A 25927-nucleotide genomic window follows, 5' to 3' on the forward strand; every position below is an offset into this window, starting at 1 on the left:
TCTATTTATCGACGCTGATTACCAGCTTTGAATTATTTCATTATTTTTCGCTGTTGTCCATGTTCGAGTTAGAATTGCTTTGAAAGATGTCGATCTTCTTCTGACGTTGTCTCCAAATTCCAATAAGGCGAGGTTATGTCAAAATAAAGAAAAAGGTTATGTGGAAAAACACCGGCCGTCGAAAAATTGAACATTTCAATTTAATTGAGATGAGCCGTTTATGAAGAATTAATAATATTGTTGACATTTTTAGATTATTAATATTGTCGCAGTTCGTGAATGGACATTGACTTCCATGACCACACTAAAAGTACTTTCGTCTGCAGCCGGCACTTGCCTTGGCTAACGTGCTGCCACTTGAGCGATGCCAGGGTGCACAGCTTTTGATTTTGATCACCTGCAACATATTTGAATTTATTTATTTACAAAGTCTGCATAAAAAAGAAGGTGATACTTGAACGAAATATTTATAATTTTAATCGACAAAAATACTTTAAGCGATCGTTTGCCAAGTTCCAAAATTGAAACGTTATTTTCCACACTTACACGGTTACATTGTTAAGAGCAGTAACTTCACGTTGAACTTGAAAGTTTCTTGTTTAAGATATTGTTAGTATCCCGTGTCGGTAGTTACTATTACATTGTCCGAGCTACTGTTTCTTGAAATGAAGTCGACGATCGAAATTCAACGGTGGTGATTGAAAAAGTTTGAACATGTGTCGAGCAATTAAACATCATTTTATAATTCTTGAAATTGAATTATACGTGTTCATAAAATACCTTGTGACCGTCTGCCACGGACTGACCCCCCTATGCCCAGCTCGATGGTCCTTGAGCCACGCGGGATTCAATTTTATTCGTGTTCCAATGGTGATAAACGAACGGCAAGGTTTATGAAATTAGTAAACATGATCACCAGTTCGTTCAAATAGGCGTCGGCGAAAGGTTTAAGGTCGAGGAGGGGGGAGGGTGTGATTATGAAATTCCGGTGGACGTTTGTTTTCGACCGGTTAAATGTCACTGTACTTCGAATAAAGTAGGGTGAACACCGAGAGCAAGAAAAACTTAAGAAACGCGCCATCGTCCATTTTTCTTAAACTTTACCGCGGCGCAAATATCAGCGGATGAACTTCTAGCACTTGCAAATGGGTTTTTCCTTTTTTTGTTGCATCCGTATTGCAGCTCGCATCCTCGAATTGCGACATCGATCGTCAATGATTAAATACATTTTTGTTGGATGTCCTACAGCAGCGCGAGGAGCTGTCAGTTAATTGCCTAGTCCTTGTAGGCACGTGTCAACCAGCAGAAGTACATTAGTACATAATAACATGTCAGGCACGCCGATGCGAAATGATTTTTCGAGCAAAAGTGACTTTCTTTGCAAGTTATTTTAGTATTACGTATTCATCTTCATCATTGTATACTTGTTACTTCTTAATATTTACTACCATTGTTATATAATATATTGTACTTACATTATTAGTACCCATTATTATTATTAATTATTATTGTTATTAATACCGTTGTATTTAATCAATAATAACAATAATTTAATCATTACATTTGCTCCTTTGAACTAAACAATGCTCCTCTTTGCCATTCTTTCATATTATCAAAAAACAAATGCATTATACAAACAGGACCCGATGGTTTTATTCGCACTTTATAGAACACGTAGAAGTATTGCTGTGTGTACGTTTAGTTTTCTTAAAATTATAATTACTTTGTACAGAAAATGAGAATCAGTTGAAAAACTATTCGCTACAGAATCCCTCGGCGGCACTAACAAAACCTCATCGAATGAAATGAGATGGATGATAAATAAAAAAGAAACAATTAAATAGATTGTTCCCTACTGTAAAAATTCATCCCTGAAGATGTTAAGCTCGATAGATCATCAGTAACTTCTCAGTTGAATCAGTTCAGTCGATTCTGTAGAATATATCTAACCAATGCGTTTGATTGCGATTACACTCTGGTCCGAGATTAGTCGCAAGGGGAAAAGCAAAATTGGAACCAGAAGGTAGATTAACGGGCACGGGAGCGCCATTCTGAAAACCAATGGAACTTTCTCGATTGTAAACACAGTAATAACAGGTTCACAAAAGTCAGCGATAACTTTCGCTCGCCGTTCCTTTTCCGTGGGTCATTCCGCCATTTGTTCTGGTAACATTGATCAACGTTCGCAGAAACAAACAGAGCTGTTTTATTTATTTCCAGGAGATTTCGGGCGATTCTACGCGGCGATTCGCGCGCTTGTTCGAATAATCGGTTCGCATGAATGGCACGGTGCCACACAATGACGAAAGCAATCCTTTGTGAAGTCGTTGATCCCAACACAATCGCTTACGGACGATAGACGTTGTAATCTGTCGATCTCCGCTACAAACGTGTTGAAGTTGCAAAACGGTGTTAAACGTTGTTTTGTAAGTCTGACGATCGATGCAGTTTCGTCATAGCTGGTACTTCACATAAATCAAGCATGATACGTATTCCCGGATATCTATCTGTTACGAATCCATCGTGTTTTCCAGCCAACGGTGAGGAATACAGGATGTTCTGAGTCCGCGCACGCATACTACGGAACATATTATCTACTTAGCATTCAGCGAAACATAACATCGCATGCAATCATTCAAATCTGAGCTATGAGTAAGAATCGAATGCTCGCTAGAAGTTGAACTATAATTTACAGCTATCGTGCAACGATGAAACAAGCACTGCAACAAAAGTCATTGTGGAAAAACTTAATACAGTAAATTCTCTCGAATTGCCATTCATCTTTTAAATGAGGCTTGAAGAATCATATTTCTTCTTTGCAAATTGTCAAGTTCGAGTGAGTCACCCAAGTTGATGCACTTCTTTGCATAAGTTCCGCGACTCTGGTCTTGTCCACGGTTTCGCATGTCGCAGATTTTGTCGCGTGGCCGTTGGTTCCATTGATACACCTCTTACTAAAAGGCGTATCACTCTCGAAGTGACGAAGACAGAGTGATATTTTCTGGTTAGCGCCAACTATACTCGACTCGTTCCGCGACCGCCTTCTTCCTCCCTTTGGTTGCGACTCCACGCTTTGAACGCCTTGTGTACACGAGTCTCGCTCTTAACACTTTATCGACCGCACGTTTTTGAGGCTGCCACTCACTAAGTACTGGCTTTTTCGCGTGCGCATTTACTCCCAGTTCCGGCTAAATTTTCGCTATTTATTGTGTTGTGCTTATTCCTTTTGTTTCAAAGGAGTGTAATTTTATTGATATTTATACTTTATTTTGCATTTATTTTATATAATAAAGGACCTTGTGAACTAACATTCATAAAATAAATTCAAGGTAATAGTAACTAAATTTTTTAATAATTCTCTAGAGTGTGGTACCTCTCGTAACTAAAAGCCGATTAATAGGCTAGCGGTCGATAAGCGTTGGCAATCGAAAAGCCGATAAATAGGCTAGCGGTCGATAAGCGTTGGCAGTCGAAAAGCCGATAAATAGGCTAGCGATCAATAAAGTGTTAACGCGAGTCCTCGCTATTTTCTTTCCGATTTTTACGCGTTACATGTGCGTCTTTGTCGCGTTTCATTCTTTGTCATACAGAAAACGTGTCGACTGTCCTTGGTTCGGCAAATAAGTGCCACGAGTAGTCCGTACGCCCATCCTTTTGCCCTATGCACGTGCTTTCACCTTCTCATTGTCCAACTTGCGCGACTCAATACGCGCTTATCGCCATGTACATATAGGTTTCTCGTTCTTTTCCTCCCTACATTTTGTGACATTCTATGTTTCGTATTGTATCATAGGCAGTTTTGTAAGTACGAACAATGTTGTGGACATCCCTTAAAGAAATAGCTGAAGATAGGGGTTGTCACGGAACTGTTGTGCCGACGGACAAGATAGAAGTGATCGAACTGCCAAGCGATCAACACATCGTTACTGAATAATCATAGAGTTGTTGTTATATGATTGAGTACCGCGTTATTATAAATAAAATGCCGCGAGGACCCTACAAAACTCGCAACAATACTTTAAACGGATTCACAATATAACGGATACTTAGAGAAACCAGAAAAATTATACCTAGGGTGGACTTGGCGGGCCGTTTTTATAAAAATCAAACAGTAGACCCACCAAAAAGTCTAAACCCATTGAAATGGATATGAAAAAGTACTCGACCTCTAAATTGAAATAGATATGAAAAAAATAAATTAATATTAATAAAACATATAAGCGTCTTTGGAACCTCGTGGCCAACGTGTCGGACGAATGTTACAATCATCGGCATGTATCCATTTAGAATTATTTTGTCTTAGGAGGCAGGTGTAATGCCCTTTATTAATAGATTCGTCATGATGCAGAATGGCACTAATAACTTTGTACGACTTCGACGCTATGTGCAATATCGTAGTAGGAACAGCCTTGATGTTCGCGTTATTAATTTTTGAAACCATCTGATTATGAACAGAAAATATCTTTAAATGAATTATTACGAGCTGATTAGCAGATGTTATCTCAGCTTTATGTATCCTGCTACTTCCACAATGCTCGCATGGACTATCGAAAGCATGCCATTTTGAAAATGTTGACGATACCACTTCTTCGAGGTTCATGCTTTTCGTCATATTTATCGTCGGTATTGACACAGATAAAATATAACTTTTTTCATGTGTAACTATCGTATGGTTGCAAGTTGTACAACGGATAGTACGAGATAGTGCACTCCGCATATTCGTGCAATGTGACAAACATTGCATATATACGTTGGCGTAACAAGAAACATGATCGTTGTTAACAAATTCTTTTACATACACAATGATTGGAGGATCGTTGTTCATTGTATTTTGCGATTTCATTATATTAATTGACATAGTCCAATGTGAATCGATAACACGAGATGTCTTGCTTGTGGCATTCTCAATAGATGGAAGATCCGATCTGTACATATGCCTTAAGCGGTTGTATTCTACTACTGCTGCAGTGTTAGCCTTTACAGAAGAAGGATCGAAATTAATTAAATGAAGACCTTCCAAAGAAGTGACTCTAGAAAGCGCAACATAAATTTGACCACAACTGAAAACTGTATTGCCAGCATCAACTACAGCCGTTTTTAAACTCAAACTTTTTTATCGAACCACCCGTCACAAGTGTCAGCACTATCGAATATTTCTGATAATCGTAAGTGGATGTACATAAGTGTCACATTAGAAACCATTGATATTTCGTCTATAATAAAGAGTGCAGTGTCTTTTAATTCATTACGTAGTGTTTTCAACACTTTATCAGATAGTGACCTAAGGTGACCTGTACTTAGGAGTGTGGCCATGCTCCACAGGTAATTGAAATAACCGATGTATTGTCATACCGTCAATATTAAATGCTGCTATCCCGGTTGGAGCAGTTACAGCAGTGTCCTTATTTAATGTCTGCTTAATCCAGCAGCGAATGACTTTAATAAGGAAACTTTTACCCGTACCACCTTCACCACTTACATAAAGACGCAGTACCGTATTAGAATTAGTAGAAGCAATAGTGTTTGAAATCTTTTCGAAAATTCGTTTTTTATCACTATTTAAAGCGGTAATCATTTCGGTAATATCTACATTCTCATTCTCAACATTATTCTTGGCATCTCTAAATTCTCGCATCGCCTCTTCTGCTTCAAGCGGACAACAATCTAAACGATTGTCTTGAAAAGATTCATGGTCGGATTGACTTTTATGCAAGTGATCATTTATTAGCTGATTCATATGATCCACCGCTTTCTGAACATCTGATATCCGTTCGTGGTATTGCAAACCTACAATAAGTTGCGATTTTATCATATTAAAAGCTTCCGCATACGTATCACAATTTGCTTTCAAATCGTCTAAATCTCTCCACGATTTGAATAGTAGCAACAAGGAATAGTAATATTTTTCTGGTTGAATGTTAGCATCATATGTGTAATGATTAATTACGTACCCTTGTGACCGTTTTTTCAAATACAAAACAGTACCTTCATCGTGAAGTTTTTTTAACCTATATATTCATTCAGAACTTATTATTACATTTCATAACCTATTCGTTCAAAATCACAATTTGACGAAATCTGACAGCTGTGTTGTAACACGCTTGGTTACAGCTGATTGAAGCTGAGCATTAGACTGCGCTCACCTGCCATCTAGCAGTAAAAATAACACGCTTGGTTATAGTTGTGTTACGGTCTGAATTGTTCTGTGTAGGGAATTCGGTATGGTTCGGATGCCCGTGGAGCGCTGAACCGCTCTGCTCGTGAAAGGTTGTAGAGAGATGTACAAACTCTGAATACTTTAAGCAAAAGGTACTTTATTTATAGAGCTCTAAGATGTACTTTCTTTGACTGTCGAATAAAATCTGAGATTTTCTGTGGAGTTCTGCATTTTCTTCCAGCTTCTTTTCTTTCCCTTCTTCTTTAGCCAATAGGAAAATTAGCTGGGCGCTGGTGAATTTGCTGGACGTTGATTTGTCGGCCGGTCCGTCTTCCGGTTGCAGCTCGAAGATGGTTGGTGGTTCGACAGTGCGCATGCGGGTGGGAGTGCGCGGGAGTCGAGCGCGCAGGAGTGAAAAGCCCGCCGAAACGAACATTGTGGGGGTGTGCCGCGCGCGAAGATTTCGGCTCGAGGACTGAGTAAGAGAGAGAGGTCAGAGAGGGTTCCGAGAAGTCCTTGTCTAAAGATTTACGACGTCCTGTACTTGAGAGATCCGGGTTTGTTATTGTGACTCGTCTAGTTCACGTGAAATCGGAGAGGGTCTTGCGAGAGGCTACGTGACTTTCTCTACATTCCTCGATTAGTCTCGCTAGATAAAAAAAAGGCTCAACGAAGAATTTCGTGGGAACTCTCTCATTATCTCCTTACATATTCTCAGTTATTCGTCTCGGCCGATACTGTATCTCTATATAAATATACGATATAAATTTGTATTTACATTCGAACTTCCCTCTTGTCGCCATAAATTGAAAGCGTATAGTCTAATAGCGCGGTCGTAATATAAACTAGTGACTATGTTCGCGTCGCTCATGAAACGTGATAACGTAACAGATGATTGAAGCTGAGCAATAGTGTGGGGAACCTGGGGTTTTACCTCGGATTTCCTAGGCAGCTCCCCAACAATCAGTTGGTAACGCGGTTGACAGCACCGACTACCAACCGTTGCCGCTCGTGTTTTGTCGAGCGAGATTCATTCGTTTTCGAACACCAGACCAGAACAGATACTTGGCCTATTTTACGATACCCTGGTAATGTTTTTTATTGGGATATATACCTATTTATTGCCGCCCCCTCGCCTACCAATATCTATATTCTTTTTTTCTCTTTTGTTTTCTTTTTCGGTGTGCATGGCACAAACTATGCTCTTTATCTAACTTAACATTAGTCATATTATGAATATTTTCTATGTATATACCACTATTACTTAACCATTTATAATTAGCTCCTGCGAATATATATGCAGCATTATTGTAGTACCCCCGGGCGCCTATTGTAAGCCCGGGCGAACATGAGTTGTAGAAATAAAGTATCTGTTCTTATCAGCTTAATATCTGATACACTACCCATCGGGTAGTCAGAATATTAGCCTGATTTTTGAGAACCGACGGAGTCGTTGGGGCTTGCTCCACCTCTGTCATGAGTCAGCTCGGCATAGCAGTGTCGCTGAGATTGGCTCTAACTAATTATTATAAAACATAATTTTTATATTAAATAACCTTTATTCTTCATATCCCTTATGTCTGGAAATAATTTTGAGTCTTTGATCCACGAGCAAAATTCCCTCGTCGAAAAGTTAAACCAAGGCTATCGACAAACGATAGAAACTTGTCGGTTGTTTATGTCGGAAACTTTGTCTAATGGTTTGAGCGTTTTGCCACTAGACGAATTGGCTTTGTACAAACGTTGAAAAAAGTTTCGAAATTCTGTCGCTAGAGGCGCTATTTTCGCCATTTTGGCGCTATTTCTGCGTTTTAAATTCTTCGCATAATCCAAACAGAGTAATACAGTGAATAACAAGGAAAAACACAACAGTATTAATTTCATATTTGCTTCGTTTATAAAACGAAATTTATTAATGTCTAAAGATCAATTAAAAACTAAAAGTATAACAATAACAGGATTGATATGAACACTCTACTAAATATCTATGGCTAAATCAATGTAATAATAATTACGTACAGCATCAAATAGGTCTGCTATAATATTCTAAAGTAATATTTATTAACATGCGACAGTAAAATCTTTGCAGAATTATATACACGAGAAGTATTAAAGTAAACATTATGTTGAGCATAGTCTTGTAAGATTCAATGCCTTTCGATTTTTCTAATATGTGCACCATAATATTCCTTATCGATTTATCATATGTACTTAGAGTATACCTATTTCATGTGGCGATATTATTTAAATAAATAGGCGAGAATGAGTATCATGTGCACATAATCATACATACAAATCAATTTCGATGGCAGTGTACACTAGATATCTCTACACTGAGACGAATTCGCTGAAAGTCTACAGAGAAAAAAAATCCTTGCAACGAAGTTTTGTACCACATTTAACTGATCACAAAGTGGAAAGACATTTTTATGCAGAATAAAATGTCCATTCTACACGATTAAATTATATTATACAGCGTCTTATAATTAATTAAATAATCATGCCACTAAAATGTACATCTTAAGCGCACAACATACAAACGCACAGCCACACACGACGACATACGAAGCACGTACAACGCATCCTCAATGTTACATCGATACCGTTGCAAATGGTTTTCTGCTACTGCGGTTTGAAAACCGCAGGATCTCTCAATAAATTATTATCGTAAGTTGCATCGATTGATTTGTTCATTCGGCGATACTTATCCGAGGCCTAACACGTACTTCGGTAGATTGTAGGCGAACCGTGGGATTGCCATGAAAATGGACATCCTGGAAATAACGAAATAGAACAACAATTACGGCATCATAAATATTCAATCATAATTAAGCAAGTTAATTATGAGATTAGCTGGGTACTTACGATGTGGAGGATAAAGCTATAAGTTCGAAATACCATGTTACGTTTTCCACCACCAATCGCTTCACCATAAAAGAATAGAATTTTTGCAGATTTCTATGAAAATAAAGACTTTGCCTGCTTGTTGAATTTATACAGATTAATTAATGATAATATCTAAAGGATAGTAAAGTTAGTTTGGCGTGATTATAGAAATTGCGAAAGTTTTAATATATTCACAGAAAATAATACAATATTTTGCGATGGCACTGTAAGCGTTTTCGTACTCTGATTCACCACCACTCACGTTTCTATACAAACCACAAACATTGTTTAAATTTACCAAATGTGCGAAATATTATCAAATGTGCGAAAATGTTGCAATAGGCGTCACTTATTATTATTATTATTATATACATTTTGCAAATTTCATTAGAACGATTTAATAAAAAGAGTTTACATGTGCAGTAAAAAGAAAGCTTTATATTATACATGGCACTGTGTAATTATGATATCCAACGTTTTGGAACGATACTTCTGAAACATAAACGGTGTATGCATTTGTAAAATAATTTTTAATCGTTTCGAAATCGTCAATCTAATCGTTTCTAGACTAAAAATGCAATAGAACAGTTAAATGAAGAAAAAACAGTGGAAAGAGTTAATCGAAAATTAATAAACCATTAATAGCAATAATTACACAGGCGTATTAGTAATCTATATAAATAACAGTATACATAACACTGTTCGACACATACATTTCATTTTATATTGTAATTTATAATGAACTGATGTAAAAAACTGAGCATGAGTTTAAAAAATCTTTTAACTCTCATCTGTAGAAAAAGTACATAGATGTTCAGATTCAGCACGAAAAAACTTCTCTTATATATGTGTTGAACAGTATAAATATTAAATAAGGAGAAAATATTTACATAAGTATCGACTGTAAATTAAGAGCGATTAGTATGCAACACTATTCTAAGAACATATTATTTTTCGTAAGCAATGTCGGAGAATGTTGTGGATATTTTTATGTACAAGGCGCATTCCTCGGGTTAATTTTTTTTTGGATATTAAACAAAGTACAATTAATTTAAAAAGAGAAGATCGCTTAGATTTCTTGCAATATAGTTATCAGAATGCAGAGTTTTATGCATACGCATTTTTGAATGTGCTGTATTTACGCTTCATAAATTATGATTTTTTTATTTCTTATAAAATGCCATCGATCTTCGCATAAATATCCGCAATCTGATCGCTTACGTATCTAATGATGCATAACAAAGCTAAATAAAATCATTGCCGTGCGATATAAGCAACCATTTCAATTTGAAATTCGATCAGAATATAATTAACGGGAGCAACATTAACTCCTTGTCATATCATAATATGTTAACTACTAAAATTCGTTACTTATAAAGCATGTATTTAGTTTATGTTTACTACGTAACAGCCATTCTTGAGCAAATTTTCCTTTTTGAAAACAATGTTATCTCTAAGATCACAGCGTATTATTCTCAGTATCATTGTGGTATACGTTTTCCCATAGATTAGTTACGTACGATAAGGCCAAGCCGTTGTAAATCCACACTCTCCAGCCCGTCCTTGTGTCACTGTCTATTCTAGACTCTAAGCTCTGGCATAGTGCTTTGCGATCATGACTCCTGCCGCTTCGTAGATCGCAGAGTAGCCTTTTGCGACACTCGTCGTCGCAATTTGGTCTCACCGGAGAATTTTTATAGTAGTTCCTGAGGAATTGTTTAAGAAATTTCTTTAATAATCAAACTATCCTTAAATGTTTAGGCAATTCTTTAAAAACCCCCCTATAGCATTTCAACGAACGGAGACATATTAGTTTTACTTACTTGTAATACAGATTGAAGAGCGATGGCTCGTTGCTCATTTTATCAATTAGTGAGTCCCAGTCTTTAGGCAGCAGTGATGGCATCTGATAAGCTTGTCGCGCGCTGTACAACTTATGCCAAATAGGATAATCATACAAATTCGCTTCCTTCAGATTCATCACCCAGGTTTCGTGATCTACAACTAACTGATATAAAATATATAATTTCACATTGTTCGCTATACAACGTTAATATATTAACTCAATCGTTCTCTCAAGATAGTTTCGATATTAACTCACTCTAGTAGTCTTTGGATGATCCCCGTCAACGTAGTATATCCTGTATCCTGGATTAAGGTCATAGTAAGGAGTCACCGATGGCCCAATATATGCTATACTGAGGGCCCTACCAAGATCAACTGTATCATAAAACAGTTCGAACTCGTCGTAGTGTGTGTGGCCAAAGAATTGGGCTGCTATCGTGGACTCGTATCTACGAGCATACATCATTTGTATTTTTAATTAGGAACATTACAATCGATTATAATAAATAAAATGTCGCGTTATATTTAAATTGTAGAAGTGACAAGATTGAAAAAAAAGATTCAGGTATTGTAGAGACAATTGACACGATATTATGTTATTGTAAGTCACGCATGTCTGAAGCGTAGATTACAGTTGGCGGTCGTTTCAATTACTGATAACCGTCGCTGATCCTTTTCAATATCAATTACTGACACTGCCGTTCACAGATTCAGAGAGTCCTCCTCCTACACACACACACACTCTCTCTCTCTCTCTCTCTCTCTCTCTCGCTCTCTATTTATAATACTTTAGTATTGATGGCAGATATAAGGAAAGATTTCGCAATAAGGTTGGCTTGAATCCCACTAACCGATTGATAATGTGGTAATAATTTCTGGACCACACCTTCAAACAGTCCGAGTGTCCCGGCGGTATGTGTCCGATTATGTGAACCTTTTCACCATTCATCTCAGCTCCCTGCAGCTCGTAAACAAGCCACTGCAGCTCGCTAACCGGATCGGTGCTGTTGATTAACAGCCACCAATTCTTGTTGTTGCAGTAGTTCATGTTAACCGAGAGGATCCTGAAACCTGGACGGACCAGTACAGAGTAGAAAGCACCTCTGCGGACCGTATGGGAAACGCCTGCCGGCAGCCAGCGTCTCCAGTGTTTGTCCAACGCGTCGTATAGCCACGATATACTCTTCTCTTTCGGCACGAACGGTGGCGGAAAGCTGAAAGAAATGGTTTCCGGTTTAAACAACGATCAGAACGTGGATATCGATTGAAATCATGGCAGAGATTTAGCGCCAATTTAAGTTACAATCTGCCACGGCGATAAGTGGACAACAATTTGTGGAGACTGTTAGGGAACGAAGGACGGAATTTACCTATTGACAGGAGCACTTTCATGGTTTCCGAGAGCCGGGAAGATTGGTATTCCAGGAAACACTTCAGTCAGCTGCGTTACAGTATCGTGCAAAACTTTCAGATTCTCTTCGCTCGTCTGGTTCCATATGTCGTGGGGCGGTATGTCACCGGTCCACAGAATGTAATCTATATCCTATTAACAAATTGTAAATTGTTCACCGAATTTTCCTTGGTTTATAATACATGTTTCAATTTATATCTCCTCTTTCAGCATTTATCTCGATAAATCATTTCTTCATTTCTAATGATAACCCGGTAGAATTGTTAAAGCTTTAAATTGATTTCAGAGGGCGTGGTATGTTTGCTCTCGAGTTCCTACGAGCTAAGGCAAGCCCTAAAACAATATTTCCCATTAAATGGCCTCAATGCCCTACATTCTTTAAAAACATAGCTTCGAAGATCACGATAACATTTGATTTCATACAGAGGAACCTCGGTGGGCGTGGTCTAACTGCTTTCGACATCCGTAGGCGTGGCTTAATTGCCCCGGGCATCAATTTCTCAGTAGGCTACCAAGATCGTTCCAACGAAAATTCTTTCTTACGGAATGCGTGTCAGCGATGTGTTTCAGCATATGATCAACGGTTCTCTTGGGCGTGTCGCATTTCCTATAATCACCCCATCGGCCCGCCCCCGCGGCAGAAGTCGTGGGTGCACCGTTGGTCAGTCTACAGCACAGCGGCTCGTCGCATTCCGCGTTCGCGCCCTCCTGATAATAAGGATCGTAATGAGTGTCCGAGATGTGGAGGACTTTGAAGGTGGGCACACCCTCTTCCGGCGGAATCGGCTGCTTAACAGGCGGCTTGTTCACTGGTGGGAACGCCACCTCCCACTCGTGGAGGGGGTTGTACGCGTCATCGCAAGCGTCTCCTATCACGAAACTGCATATCTGAGGCGGGCCCATGTTGATTTGTTTCAGAACGTAGATCACATCGCTCTGCAAAACAAAAAATTCTATTAAACCGAGAAATTGATAATCGTACAGTACGTTCTATTTTACAAGAGTTTCGTTGAAGCGAACAGAGAACACGTTCTGAAAAATATTATAACGAAACATGCTGATTACCCCAAACAGCAGTGTGACACCCTGACAAACTCGTGGACTCTGGATGTTCAGGGACACGCAGAATTGGTAGATACTGTTCATTATGTCTTCATCGCTCTTCCCAACTTTGATATAATACTGTAGGACAGCGGCGGCACCCTTGCAAGCTGTGCAAGACACCTTGGACATCACGGACGTTTCAACCTCCATCATCACCTGCTTCAAGTCCAGCAGCTTTAAAGCTTTGTCCACGAATCCGGACAGCTGACCACTGGGCTGCTTCGATTCCATGTCCCATAGCATTCGAGAATAATTGTACTGCAAAAATAAGGACACTGCGGGTGATTTAAGTACTTTGAGCGAGAGCCCTTTGGCCCTGGACATGCGCAGATGTTCTCATTACAGGGGATGAAATGAATAAATCGGTAAGTGAATCGAGAAGTTAAGAATAATATATTTGAAAATGGAGAAATTCGAGGGGGATGTTGATTCTTTTTTAGAGCGCGTTTTATGGAATAAGGCGATCGGATGCAGATAGAAAATCGTATCGATTATAGAGGAACTTTCGCGGGGAAAGTCACCGACATTGTTCGCGTGTGTGCGCCGCCTACAGAGGAAGCAAGGACACGGGTATCATTGCATCTTTGTCGATCAAGTTGGTGAAAGTATTTTGGCACTAAAAGTGAGAGTCGGCGACATCGTCGCGATCGACGTGAAAAAAATCCGGAAACACGGAAGGACCAAAAACCGGGCTGAAAATTACGCTTTCATCTGATCAGGAAACTATTATAGCCGATTAGAAGAAAAATTAAGGCATGACCTTCGTCGAGCCAGTGGGCCAAATAGGATTGCATATTATAGTACGATATACGGTATATAATATATATAATAGATTATAATACATATACTCTATACATAATACAGTATACTATAATATACATATTATACACATGGTACAACATGTTATAATACACTGTATTGTATATTATAATATTTGCGGTGCCCATGCAATTTTTAAACAATTTCATTGGACACATACGATTGTTTAAAATTCAATTTCAAACGTTGCAATTATTTTTATCGGTGTTAAAAGTTACTTCTTTAATGGAGAAGTTACTAGGAAAGCCAACCGGTGCAATTTTGATCATATAAGGGTACATAATGGTGGATTAATTAGTCGGAAATAATTATTCGACGAGAACAATGAGCATTTCAGTACTTTCGCAAGGTTTTCAGGACTGGTGCCATTGATGTCAACGATCTCTACCGTCGGCGGTAGGTCTCTGATAGTGTCTGTGAACGGTAGAATGGTAACATCCATCTGATCTGTGGTTTTGGCTCTCGCGGCGAACCATTCATCCGCCAGCCGGGTCCAGTTCGTTTCGGGGATCTCCTCTCCTTTCTTTGTTCTGTCCGTAACGGGTTTTCCTACACACACAAAAAGTCGCAGAACAGAACCATAAATTTTGAATGGGCATTTCAACGAAGCGCAAATTAAATTCCAAACGAAAGCGAAGGAACATCGGAACGCCGCAACATTGCGAATTTGTCACTCTTTAACCGCGACAGTTATTTAAACAATTCTTGCGTAGCATGATTCTGGATTCTCAACCGAGTAAAATCGTGTATTTTGCGATGCGATTGCTAACGTCTAAACAAGCGCAAATTTAATTTAAAAATAACCAGGAAGGAAAATCGAAATCTCAATTTTGGAAATTTCTCTCATTGCGACGATAACGGTTATTTCATTTTCTTTGGAGCGAAACGACTCGATGGAGTCCTCGGAATGCGACCGTCTATTTTTTAATAAGGTTGCAAATTTGATCGAGCCATGAATTTCATAATTTCACCGTCACGGTCCGGACGCGCCATAATAGCGGTCCCCGGAGTGATCGCATAATACACAATCATAATCAGAATCATCGAACCGAGTGCCAATCCCGACTATACTTTCTCTGGAAAAAGAGGTTATGGGGTTTCAAGCGTCTCGCACGGTTTTCTGCTCGAACCTCGCTTAAAAATATGGAGCACCCTCGTAGAACAATCGTTTCGATTATTTCAACAACTACGTCGAAGACGTTACTCCCGTCGTAATCATCGAATCATCAGCTATAGTAAAACGATATTAACAATTCTACTATTTACTTATCGACAATAGGAGCAAATTATTCGCTCGAAACTTGAAAGACATTCGTGAAACGGAGTTGCCGTAAATAGCAACACTGTAATAATACATTCTACGAAGAAATGTTGCATACAAAAATTACATGGTATCGAAGGGGGCGTGGTCTGCCCCATTTTCTTGCTACCTTGTTCCATGACCTTGCTATCAAGATCACTTTTCATTTTTCCATATTCAACTGCAACACACATTTTTACTTTAACCTGCGAAATAGATTCTCTGCATTGAAACATTAATTTCTGCTTTCATTTGAATACTTAATTCTTAATTGACACGTTCATATTTCATAGTAATTTTAATTTTATTATTAGACGGAATTTGAACTTGAATTTAATTTAAATTCAGTTTGAATTAAATTTGAATTTAATTTGAATCTAATTTAAGCTTTTTAATTTTATACATTTAGCCATTTTACGATATGTATTGTTTGTCGTCGAATTGGTGGCAATCATGTTCTATCAATCAATTATGACAAATGCAAGTTGTGCCCCGTCTTATCAGATGCGTACGTTTATTACCGCATTCGTCAAGATAACGACTAATCATGCATCGCTTTATAAATATTTACATTAATGCCTCGAGGCGTTACCCATTAGCGTTAATGACACGCTACACTACTTGCTGAGCTTATTCAACGACCAACAGCGGTTGACGATAACTGTCGAAGCAAACGTAAATCATTGAAACGCGTTAAATTCAGATTCCGCTGTCATATTTACAGAATCGAATATTTTCGATAATAATCAAAGCAATCGATTAGTATGTCTATCAAACGAAATGTAAACAATCGTTTTTTTTTCTTTTTATCAAGAACAACAGGCGAGCAATCACTTATTTATCGAATTAAAAGCAATTAATCGTTTTCCTGTCAAGTAAAATGCAATTAATAATTTTTTTGCAATTAGCATATCGCCGCGCAGTCAACGAATGCCGGGAGTTTCGTTACGCCAGAAGCGTTTAATTACTTACCGAGTGTAACTTCTATCGTTCCGATAAGGAGGAAGATGAATGCATGCAGGACGATCCATTTCTGACTTTGCATTCTAGATCAGGTTCTTGTCTGATGATCTGAAAACAATAGATGATATCAAGTTAACATCGGTATGTCGACGATGGCTTTGAGCTGTTATAACCCTGAATAACTGAAGTTCGACGACTGATTTTAAAGGGGAGACTTTAATCTTCGTGTCTATAATATCTATATCTTAATCTGACCAAACCGGTGGCTATTTTCGCCGATTATTGCCAGACGGTGCATTTTTTCCATTCAGAGCACGGCAAAACAGTGCGAAAAAAATCGCAGCTCAATTTTTATCATGTCTATGGAAAGAGAAAACTCTGTTCTTCTAATCTATGATAGCTGATAAAATATAAATTAAATCATTTAATTCAAAATTCAATTAAATTATTAAATTTTCATTAAAATAAATTAAATTTCATAACTAATTATCTATAAACTATAATCTTAATTATAAATTAAATCTAAAGTTTATCCCCTAGATTCTTTATATTAAACCCATAAATAAAAAAAAATGTTTAATTTACAAAATTTTATTAAATTAATTACTTGATAAATTTAATATATGAATTAAATTCATTTCTAAAAAAAACTAGATATCAATAAAACCGATTTATTTTTCACGCCCAATTTTATATTCATAATTAAAATAAAACTTAAAAAATTATATAAAATTAGCTCTTTTATCTTCGAGATAAATAAGAATTTATTTATATTTAAATCAACCCTGATAAAATAGCATCATAATATATATGATACTAACAAAATCACTTTCTCTTTCCCCTTTAATTTATAATATAAGACATCACAAACATATTATATAACTTATGGCGTTCAAAAGCGAAAGCTTTACCCTTTAAAACGAGCTTAGGTAGACCGTACTCCGATCATTTTCCACGAAGTTATTATCTAGTTATGATGTTTTGAATATCCACTTCGGCCAGCTCCAATTTCCGTCGCCCAAGACTCTGCGTCGCGAGCATTTCGACAGTGACTGTACAATCGTCTCACCATAAGGACGATAACATCCTTAATAGTCGGCAGACATCGTGGGCCCAAGCTCAAACATACTAATCGCCAAATCGTTACAATACGGGCACGATAAGTGTGACAGCGTTTGGAATTTTGGACGACGCTCCCGATTACTGTTACACGTGTAAGTGGGTTAACAGAAGCCTGTCCGAAATCATGGTGACTCAAAACCGTCGAACATGATTCACTGTCATGTTCTCATTCCTCTACAATCATTAATAAAATCGAATATTATTTCGACAAATTTTGTGAGCGGCGTAAAACTGATTTCAATGACGTCTTAGATGAGATTTCAGGTGACAAAGCTACGTGCAGTGATACTATAGCAGTAATTATAGTAATTACAGGTAACTGAACCATTAGAACAAGATGATCTTCATGCGCCTTTGAGCTATAGATTGTTTTAGTCGAGGAGGAATAAACTTCAGAGCAGAGTCTAGGTGACAGATATCATTCTAACAGTACTATAGTTGGGATAATTAATTGGAGCTTTGAAATAGGTCGACCTTCAGCTCTAGATTGTTTTAATTAACCTGGACGCGACTTTGCAGCAGACTCCAGGTGACAAAGATAATTCTAACAGTACCATAATTAGAAAAGGTAATTGAAGCTTTAAGATAAGACGACCTTCAGGCGATCTTGGACTCTAGACCTTTTTAATTAACGCGGAACCGACAATATCATAGTTAGGAGAAGTGAGTAGATAATTAGAATAGGGTGATCTTGATACGACTTTCGACTTAAAAATTTAACTATCACCGAACGGATTTCAGGCCAGATTTTTAGTAACACGATATATAGTGTTACAGTTAGGAATGGCAACCGGCCCGGCCTGTTTTCGGCGTGACACCTGGTAGAATTTGGTCGAGGTGGATAGCCTAATCCGGCGAATGAGGTAACGGTGACTCTCAACTATTTCGGATTTCCTAGCACGCAGGAATTCCGAAGGTTCGGTTGACGAATCGAACGGCGGGAGCGAGTTAAAACACAGCCAAGTGGAATAAGCGGCTGACCGTTATTCGACCCACCGAGCTGATATCAAAGAACCTATAACACTTCAAGCCCGTGATCATGTGTCGTTGAAAAATTTCATTAACGATCGATACTAACTGCTGTCGTCCGATTCTGGATATCGTCTCGCCATCGACCGGTACATATCGTTTAGGCGAATATAATTTTCGGGCTTTCGGGAGAGCGGCATTCTTTCGCGGGACTCGGTCCGCTGCGACAAACGACGGGCGGGTGAAAAGACGAGAGGAACGGGGTCCAGCGCGGTCTCTCGCTTTTATGTAGTCTCGCATCGCGATCATCCCTTAACGCACCGGCGACAGGTCATTGGCATGCGCGCGCCAAACCGACTATTATCGACACGCGAAAGTAATGGATGGCTTTGACATCGATGACTGTGGAAATCCTGCCCGGACACTCGCAATTAGGCTAATTGCTCGAAACGAGGTTCCTTTTTTTTTTCTTGTCGGGGTTTCTAGGCGGTTTTCGTTCATTGATTTCTAATTCGCTGTTCCACGCTGACTTTCTAGACGATTTTCGATCGGTATATTTTTCTTCGACGTCGAATTCTCAGTCTGGAACGACCTTTACAGCGATCATTCGATTTTTACTCGTACTTAATTACAATGCAATTTTGATTTTTCACAAAGCTATCATTAAGTCTTAATTTCTATCTTCCAAGTATTTTAAACATTAACAATTGTCTTAATATGTTAGGTACAGTGATTGCCATTCAGCACCAATATTGTATTTATATCTTCTATTAGTAAAACGTTTATTTTGCTTCGTGTTTTATCTAGTATTACTATACTAATTAACTCGACACTCGTTGAAATTAATTACCAATGGCAATGGACGACAAGGATATCATGGATGATAACGTCGGGCAAATTTCTTGTTTAAGAAACCGTGCCAAAAGGTCAACACTGGCATAGATATTTCTGCGACCATTTGTTCTGGTTCAACGTGTCGCATCATTCGATGTTTTTTTTGCAATAAACTGTTACGAAACGTTCGAAAGAACATAAGCCAGCGGGAAAATGAGTCCGGAAACAATTATGCTTGGTCAACAATGCGCGCCGCCGCCTATTCTATGAAAGAACCGCCAGGAAATTCACACGGAAGCCACTAACGAATCCGTAAAAATTATCTTTTAAACAAACGAGTTTATCGGACTAAACCATCAACGTGATAAAAAATCGCCCGCGTAATGTCTTACAAAATTTCCTCCTAGCGGCAATGTCGCCATTGTCCAATTATTCGCAACAACCATTGCGTTTCGGAAATGGCAAACTGCTGAAATTATTTATCACGATCTAGAATAATTTTTGAGGATCTAGGAGAAGCTGCGACGATCTAAAAGAAGGTGCGAGGATCTAAGAGAAGCTGCGTCGATCTAAAGGAAGGTACGACGATCTAAAAGAAGGTACGAGAATCTAACAGAAGCTGCGAGGATCTAAGAGAATGTACGGGCATCTCGAAAGTTATCCGCTGCACTTTGACCGCCAGCTACAGTTATTTCTGGCTCCAGATAGTGGCTCAAGACCTTTTGAAGACCCCGAGGAATCCGGAGCATCCTCTTCTGCATTCGTGACAAAGCGAGTAACTGTATCATCTTTGTTCGAAAATCGTGAATCCTCTAACCGGATCACCTTGTCACACATGGAACGCCCGCCTACATAAACGTTTTCATTCAGTATACCGTTGACCTTGACTGCGCCGCAGTCGGAATGCACGGCCAGACTGTTGCACCAGTGATTTTCTGCCTTACTTTCGGTTTTTCGGCATCGATCGATCGATCACGATCAAAATGTATTATAGATTTATCCGTTAAAATAAGTATATTTATTTATTAAAATAGATATATTTATTTCTTGAAATAAATAAATAAATATATATATAATAATTAACATAAAAATATGTAATTATGTTACTTCGACAGACGAGGCATAGATTTCACAGTAATTCTTGTGGAAAATAAGAAACTGCTCCGAAGGAAGATGTCACTATTACATCTGTACAAACGCCGATGACCTTCGCGCGACCTTCGCAGGTGAATGTAAAAATTGCGTCTGCGCAGAACTTTGTAAACGGTACAACTTTTACCGAACAGATTCGTCGATATCGATAATCGTTTACTAGATACGCGACGCATGGTATGGACGTTTTTATTCGACACCCGGTACATAACTGTATTTCTCGTACGTGTGTATTGTGTCTTACACTGTGGTCGTGGTGGCACGTTTGATTGATTACTTTCTACCAGACGTTTTCTAAAGACCCCCGACGAAGAAATAGATAAATAAATGTAGGTACAAATAAAGGAACAACGTCCCGGATTAAAAAAAGTAACTGAACGTTTAAATGGACGGAAGGTTATCGCGTCGATCGTCTCTCACAGATATAAAATCGTCTTCGCGGCCGAGAGAAATGGAGGAGAAAGACGAGATCTATCGGGTCGAAGGAAATAGGAAATTTTTAATTAACGCGTCGACAACAATGGAATTACTTTCGTCTGCTCCCCGGGAATTTATACCCTGCGGCCGCAAAAAACGACGCCACCGCGATGCCACTGGCGCTCGAACGTCCCGTGAGTCCATCAAAATAGACCAGTAGTCAAAATAAAAGAACGCAACCTTTTAAAGAACGTCCGTGGCAACAGGCGAGCTCTGCGAATCATCAAATTAACCGCAACAGTTCCCGTCAAATGTTAATTAATTTAATTAAAGTAATCAGAAGACGCGACTCCACCGGGAGAATTCATCTAGGAAAAGGGTCAGGCGCTTGCCGCCTTCCAAAACGTTGTAACAATAAAAAGACTAAATAACGCGAAATGCGAAATCACAATACCCAAAAATCGAATACAAATTGATGACACTCTAGTGTCTGATGACACTCTTAAAACAGTGTTTTAAAAGATTATCATTTTTCAAGGTAATTTTTTATTCGCCGAGTAAACCAGTTCCCCGGCGACCATTCAACGGATCATTCGTGACCATGTTTCGTGACCATCGTTCGACCGTCCTGCGTCTGAGTCTGAAGGCACCTAACCTACTTAATTCTTGCTCTCTCTCGCCACGTGACGTCATTCGCCGCTGAACTGTCCAGGATACTTTCTCACGCAGTCATTTTGTCTCGCCACGTGTTCAGACGCCATGCCATTTTTCTCCCCGAATTCGCCGTGTATCCGGCAAAAACCGAACCCCGTCGGCGTCGTTAAAAATCGGCGACAAGTTTCACTGCCATAAATTCTAAGCGACGCGGAAAACAGAGGGGAGACAAAGGCGGCGCGCCGCAGTCGTTTTTAGAGGTCACGCGATCCGCGCGCGGAACCGAGAAGAGGAGGATCTGCGTGGATTTTCTGTGGAAAAACGCGACGAGTTAATGCAATGAAATTTTTTTACATGGACAAGCACAGTCTCGAGCGATTGCCGTAATTTTTTTTTACTGCGGAACGTTCGCGCGTTAATTCGAACGGAATTATTTGAAATAATTGGAGCGCGTAACCGAAGTGTGGATCGGTGACCACGACCGGTCGTTGATCGACAAAATCGGTGGGAATAATACTCGCCGATTATGTTTCCGCTGCCGAAACGATCGTTTGCAATAAACAAGAGGTCGAGGCGCGTTCGAGGCGAGCACCGTTTCGCGCGATGCACTTTCCTCGCTGCATAATTGGAACTCTCTCGCCATATTGATTTTTTCGCCGCGTATCCTAAACCATGCGAAGCACTATCGAGGCGTTATTAATGTCTTGCGTAACGCGACAATGCCATAAACCGATTTCAAAGTCTGAAAAAGCCACCCGTGCTAGAAAATTAGAATTTCGAAACTCTGTTGAAGTTCGAAGTCTAGAATGTTACAATGACTCCGTTAAGCCTTTGGTTTCATAGTTTTCTTATTATTTTGTTGCAACGTCATTCCTTTGTCTCGATCGAGCAACAATGGAGCCACCTACGATTTAATCGCTTCGGCTAAGTCACGTATTTTGCAAAACGGAATATATGTATAGCGGACACGTAACCGAGGGCGTTTCGTAACTCTTTATTGACGTAAATCCATTGCTTTGGTGGTCTATAGAAAATTCAGGTATTGCGTAACGAGCCCCACCTGCCTGGCCCAATCGTTCCCAACTCAATCACGTTCAAAACTTTAAATGATTCTCCGCGTGGTGCACGAATTAGCCCGCGGCAAATAAGGTAGGCTACTCCAAGAAATTAACGCGCCGACGCAGTTCCGTTCAAGAGAGCACTGTATTTCATGAACGAACATAAAGTCAGGCAAACGATGACATAAACTGACCCTAATTTGACGTGTGGCACACAGTAAAATTTTGTTATCGGCGCACAATTGAGTTATGCGGTCAATCGAGTTATAAAACAGCCGTGAATCAAACGAACCCCTACAGCTTCTGCTCGATTCTATCTTTGCTGGGTTCGTAAAAATACCGCGGCGAAGATATAAACGAACGCAACGATCGTCATTGTGGCGTTCCCCCTATAATGATCGTTTCGACGGTCCCGTCTCGGGCTACCGAGCAACGATAACAGCGATGCTTCGTAGCATGACACACTACGAAGGAGTTGAGAGAGAAAATCGCGCGCAGGATTTCCTTGCACTTTCAGAAAGCACGGTACGCTGGCGCAGCGTTTCTAATTCAGTATTGGATGCCAGGAAAGATCGCTCGATTTACTCCAAATATCATATCGAATGAGAACCGCTGGAAATAATACCGTATGGTGGGCATAATGCGACGCCGAATCGAGCCCGGACAGTCCTCGACAGTCGTCCGATATTTAGCCCCATCAGGACGAACGTATGTTGCTCGACATCAAGTTCTAACGCCGACGAAGTCTTGTTTACACTACATTTGTTTATGTCGTTTGTATATTACGTCTCCGACGATTAATACTTCCAAAGAAGCGCGTACTTGTGCTCGTCGAAGTATACACGGCGTGTTTTTGTACCGTCGGCGAAAAGGGCGGGAAAGTGGCCGCGAAAATAGTTCCAAGATGGCCGCTCTTAGGGGTGCGCACCACGTGACGGAACATCCGAGAAGATTCGTTGCAACAAAAACGTTCCTCCTTTGAAAGCAAGCGTCGCCGTTGTCCCTAATTCGACGTCGAGCCGTCTGCACAGCGAAACGAGCCTAAACACCACGTGTCGGACATCGGGGCAATTACGGTAACGCGGCATGCGAAAAGTAAACAGAAATTAACGTCAACGGGGCATGCGCCTACTTACGAATTTTGAAATCCGGTGACGCAACGGCCGTCGCGCGAACGAGAAGCTTGCGAAAGAAGTCTTCGTGGTCAAACACTGCGGTCCCGGGAACCAGTTGGCGTCGGGAACATAATTCCACGGCCGAAATGATTCTGGAATATATGTATATACTTCGGAGGACGTTCCCGGCGTTCAATTTCTAGAGCACTGACAGGCACACTCACACGTGTCCGCACGGCACACTGTCCGACGTTGCTCGACCGAAAGCCGTCCGCTTCCTCTTCCTGAAACTCTTCTGGTTTCGCACGCGCAGACCCGCAAACCGCGTTTTCCCATCCGAGTATCCGACCGTGGTAACGACTCGGCATGCGTGCACTGAGGCGACAAGCTCTCTGGCAACTAACAGCGACTGTGCGACGGCGACTCGCGCGCCGGCGCGGTTTCCACAATGCTGCCCACCACCACCGCCAGTTTCCCCCACCACGCAGTGTTTAAAGGGAGCGAGATAAGCTTGTTGGACATTCAGCAATTTATTTTGAAAATCAGCAATCTCAGACGTGATCTAATTACAGTAACTAATAACGTGGATCTTTCTCTATTCCCTAATACGATCACTAGACTTCCGGACCTTTATGCAAAATAAAAATGTTTTCTGTCTAATAAATACATATATCAAGTGAACTATATACAAGTATCGATATACTTATACAGTTGTGTCTAAAATTTAAGCTACAGAAAATTGTCATAAACTCCGGCAGTCTAGTAATCGCCGATACATGTGCTATCAAAACAAAATGAATAATTGTCGGTGCATTTACAGAAAGTTCTGGAGCCAGCAATTTTAAATGTAATTTTTATTTAGGCTATGTACAACACATACGTACAATACGTGACCCTTGCTTAAAACTATGTTACGCTCGCCCCGGTATGCGTTTCTTTTTATTTTCCACTTAATCTTTAACGCCACCTAATCATTTTTTTATACTTCATTTTTCTCTCTTACTTTCTCTCTCTTTCTCTCTCTCTCTTTCGTTCTCTCTTGCTCTCGCTCGCTCTTTCTCTCTCTCCCTTTCTCTCGATTTCAACATACGCGTTGCATGTGATAGATGTAATTACGTCGCATGCATTGTTTATGCTTCCCCCTGTAACGTAACACACGCACACGTGTACGTAATAAGTGCATGTGTCCTTTTTTTTGCCTCCGCTTCCCTCGTATATTTTCTCGTGTGATATGTTACAAATTTTTAGGAACATTTCGCGTCGAACGCCGCGAGTGATATCTTTTTTTTTGTTATTTTCTTTTAATAATAAGATTCGCAGTTAAAACTACATGAAAACAATGCAGTTTCGTAACACCTGCAGCTTTTCATACCTCGCTCAATATATGCATTAGACACTTATCGAAAAATGACACCAATATAGACGATTGTTGATTGGACAGACTCCAAATATCACCGCTGAGAGGCGCCAGGACCAGCCTCCACTCACTAGATTACCCTAATCAATTAGCCCGCGATTAACTGGAAAAAGAAATCGTACATGATATGATATTCTGTCAGTTTTTTTCGAAATAAATTCTACTAAATTAAACCTAGAAATTTGGAATAATTCAGAAATTTATTCTCTGTGTTATTTCTTCAACTTCGCTGCACTTAAATATTTTAAAATGTGACCTCAGATATTAACAATAGCCAATGATACGCTCAGCATATTTTTTCTGATTTTTCAACAACTATCTTTCTTAAGAAGAATACATTTTGTTTGAACGCAGGTATTAATTCATTACCTAAATAAATAAATTGTACAAGGGTGTAAACTACCCCCGAAATAGACGACTACCATGTTGATCAATCGAAGAAATAAAAAATAAATAGTTTCGAGAATTTGTGGCCTGGCGTCCCTCAAATTTCGAACGCAAGGATCGTCAGTTACCCTCAGCTACCCCTCCCACTCCGATTATTGAAAACTCTGGCCAACATAAGCACACAAATCAATGCCTAAATTGTTCTCCGCTAAGGATAGGTATGCTTACATTTTTAAAAGGACATTGAAAAATCGCATATGCTAGAGTACCTGTTGATTACACTATATATGTACCTCTCTCTCTCTCTCGCTCTCTTT

At 39.6% G+C, this 25927-nt stretch overlaps 1 protein-coding gene, 1 long non-coding RNA gene and 1 pseudogene across 6 annotated transcripts; 1 reads left to right on the forward strand and 2 right to left on the reverse strand.

Annotated features, from left to right (window-relative positions):
• Positions 1-221: 221 nt before the first annotated feature.
• On the reverse strand, positions 222-1912 carry LOC144472519 (uncharacterized). Its single transcript, XR_013494428.1, has 3 exons — positions 781-1912; positions 547-653; positions 222-397 (listed from the first exon to the last, which is right to left on the reverse strand). It is a non-coding gene; the product is annotated as an uncharacterized LOC144472519 (long non-coding RNA).
• A 5593-nt stretch (positions 1913-7505) lies between these two features.
• Positions 7506-7680, forward strand: LOC144473922 (U2 spliceosomal RNA; annotated as a pseudogene).
• A 516-nt stretch (positions 7681-8196) lies between these two features.
• On the reverse strand, positions 8197-24218 carry LOC144472520 (sphingomyelin phosphodiesterase). Of its 5 annotated transcripts, XM_078185694.1 has the most exons (12): positions 24031-24217; positions 23828-23958; positions 16495-16593; positions 14563-14771; positions 13365-13661; positions 12843-13235; positions 12259-12431; positions 11740-12102; positions 11145-11337; positions 10867-11051; positions 10564-10749; positions 8197-8931 (listed from the first exon to the last, which is right to left on the reverse strand). In XM_078185694.1, exons 3-12 carry the CDS (start codon positions 16565-16567, stop codon positions 8862-8864), a joined length of 2142 nt encoding a protein of 713 aa, XP_078041820.1. In that variant the 5' UTR covers positions 16568-16593; positions 23828-23958; positions 24031-24217; the 3' UTR covers positions 8197-8861. The 5 variants fall into 5 exon arrangements, 4 of the variants coding, with proteins under 4 accessions (XP_078041820.1, XP_078041821.1, XP_078041822.1 ...); XR_013494429.1 differs by having other exon boundaries at positions 9023-10749; positions 23828-24217; XM_078185695.1 differs by lacking the exons at positions 23828-23958; positions 24031-24217 and adding an exon at positions 17397-17532.
• Between the last annotated feature and the right edge of the window lie 1709 nt (positions 24219-25927).

The sequence above is a fragment of the Augochlora pura genome, chromosome 7, assembly GCF_028453695.1.
Source record: "Augochlora pura isolate Apur16 chromosome 7, APUR_v2.2.1, whole genome shotgun sequence".
In the NCBI taxonomy this organism is placed as follows: Eukaryota; Metazoa; Arthropoda; class Insecta; order Hymenoptera; family Halictidae; genus Augochlora; species Augochlora pura.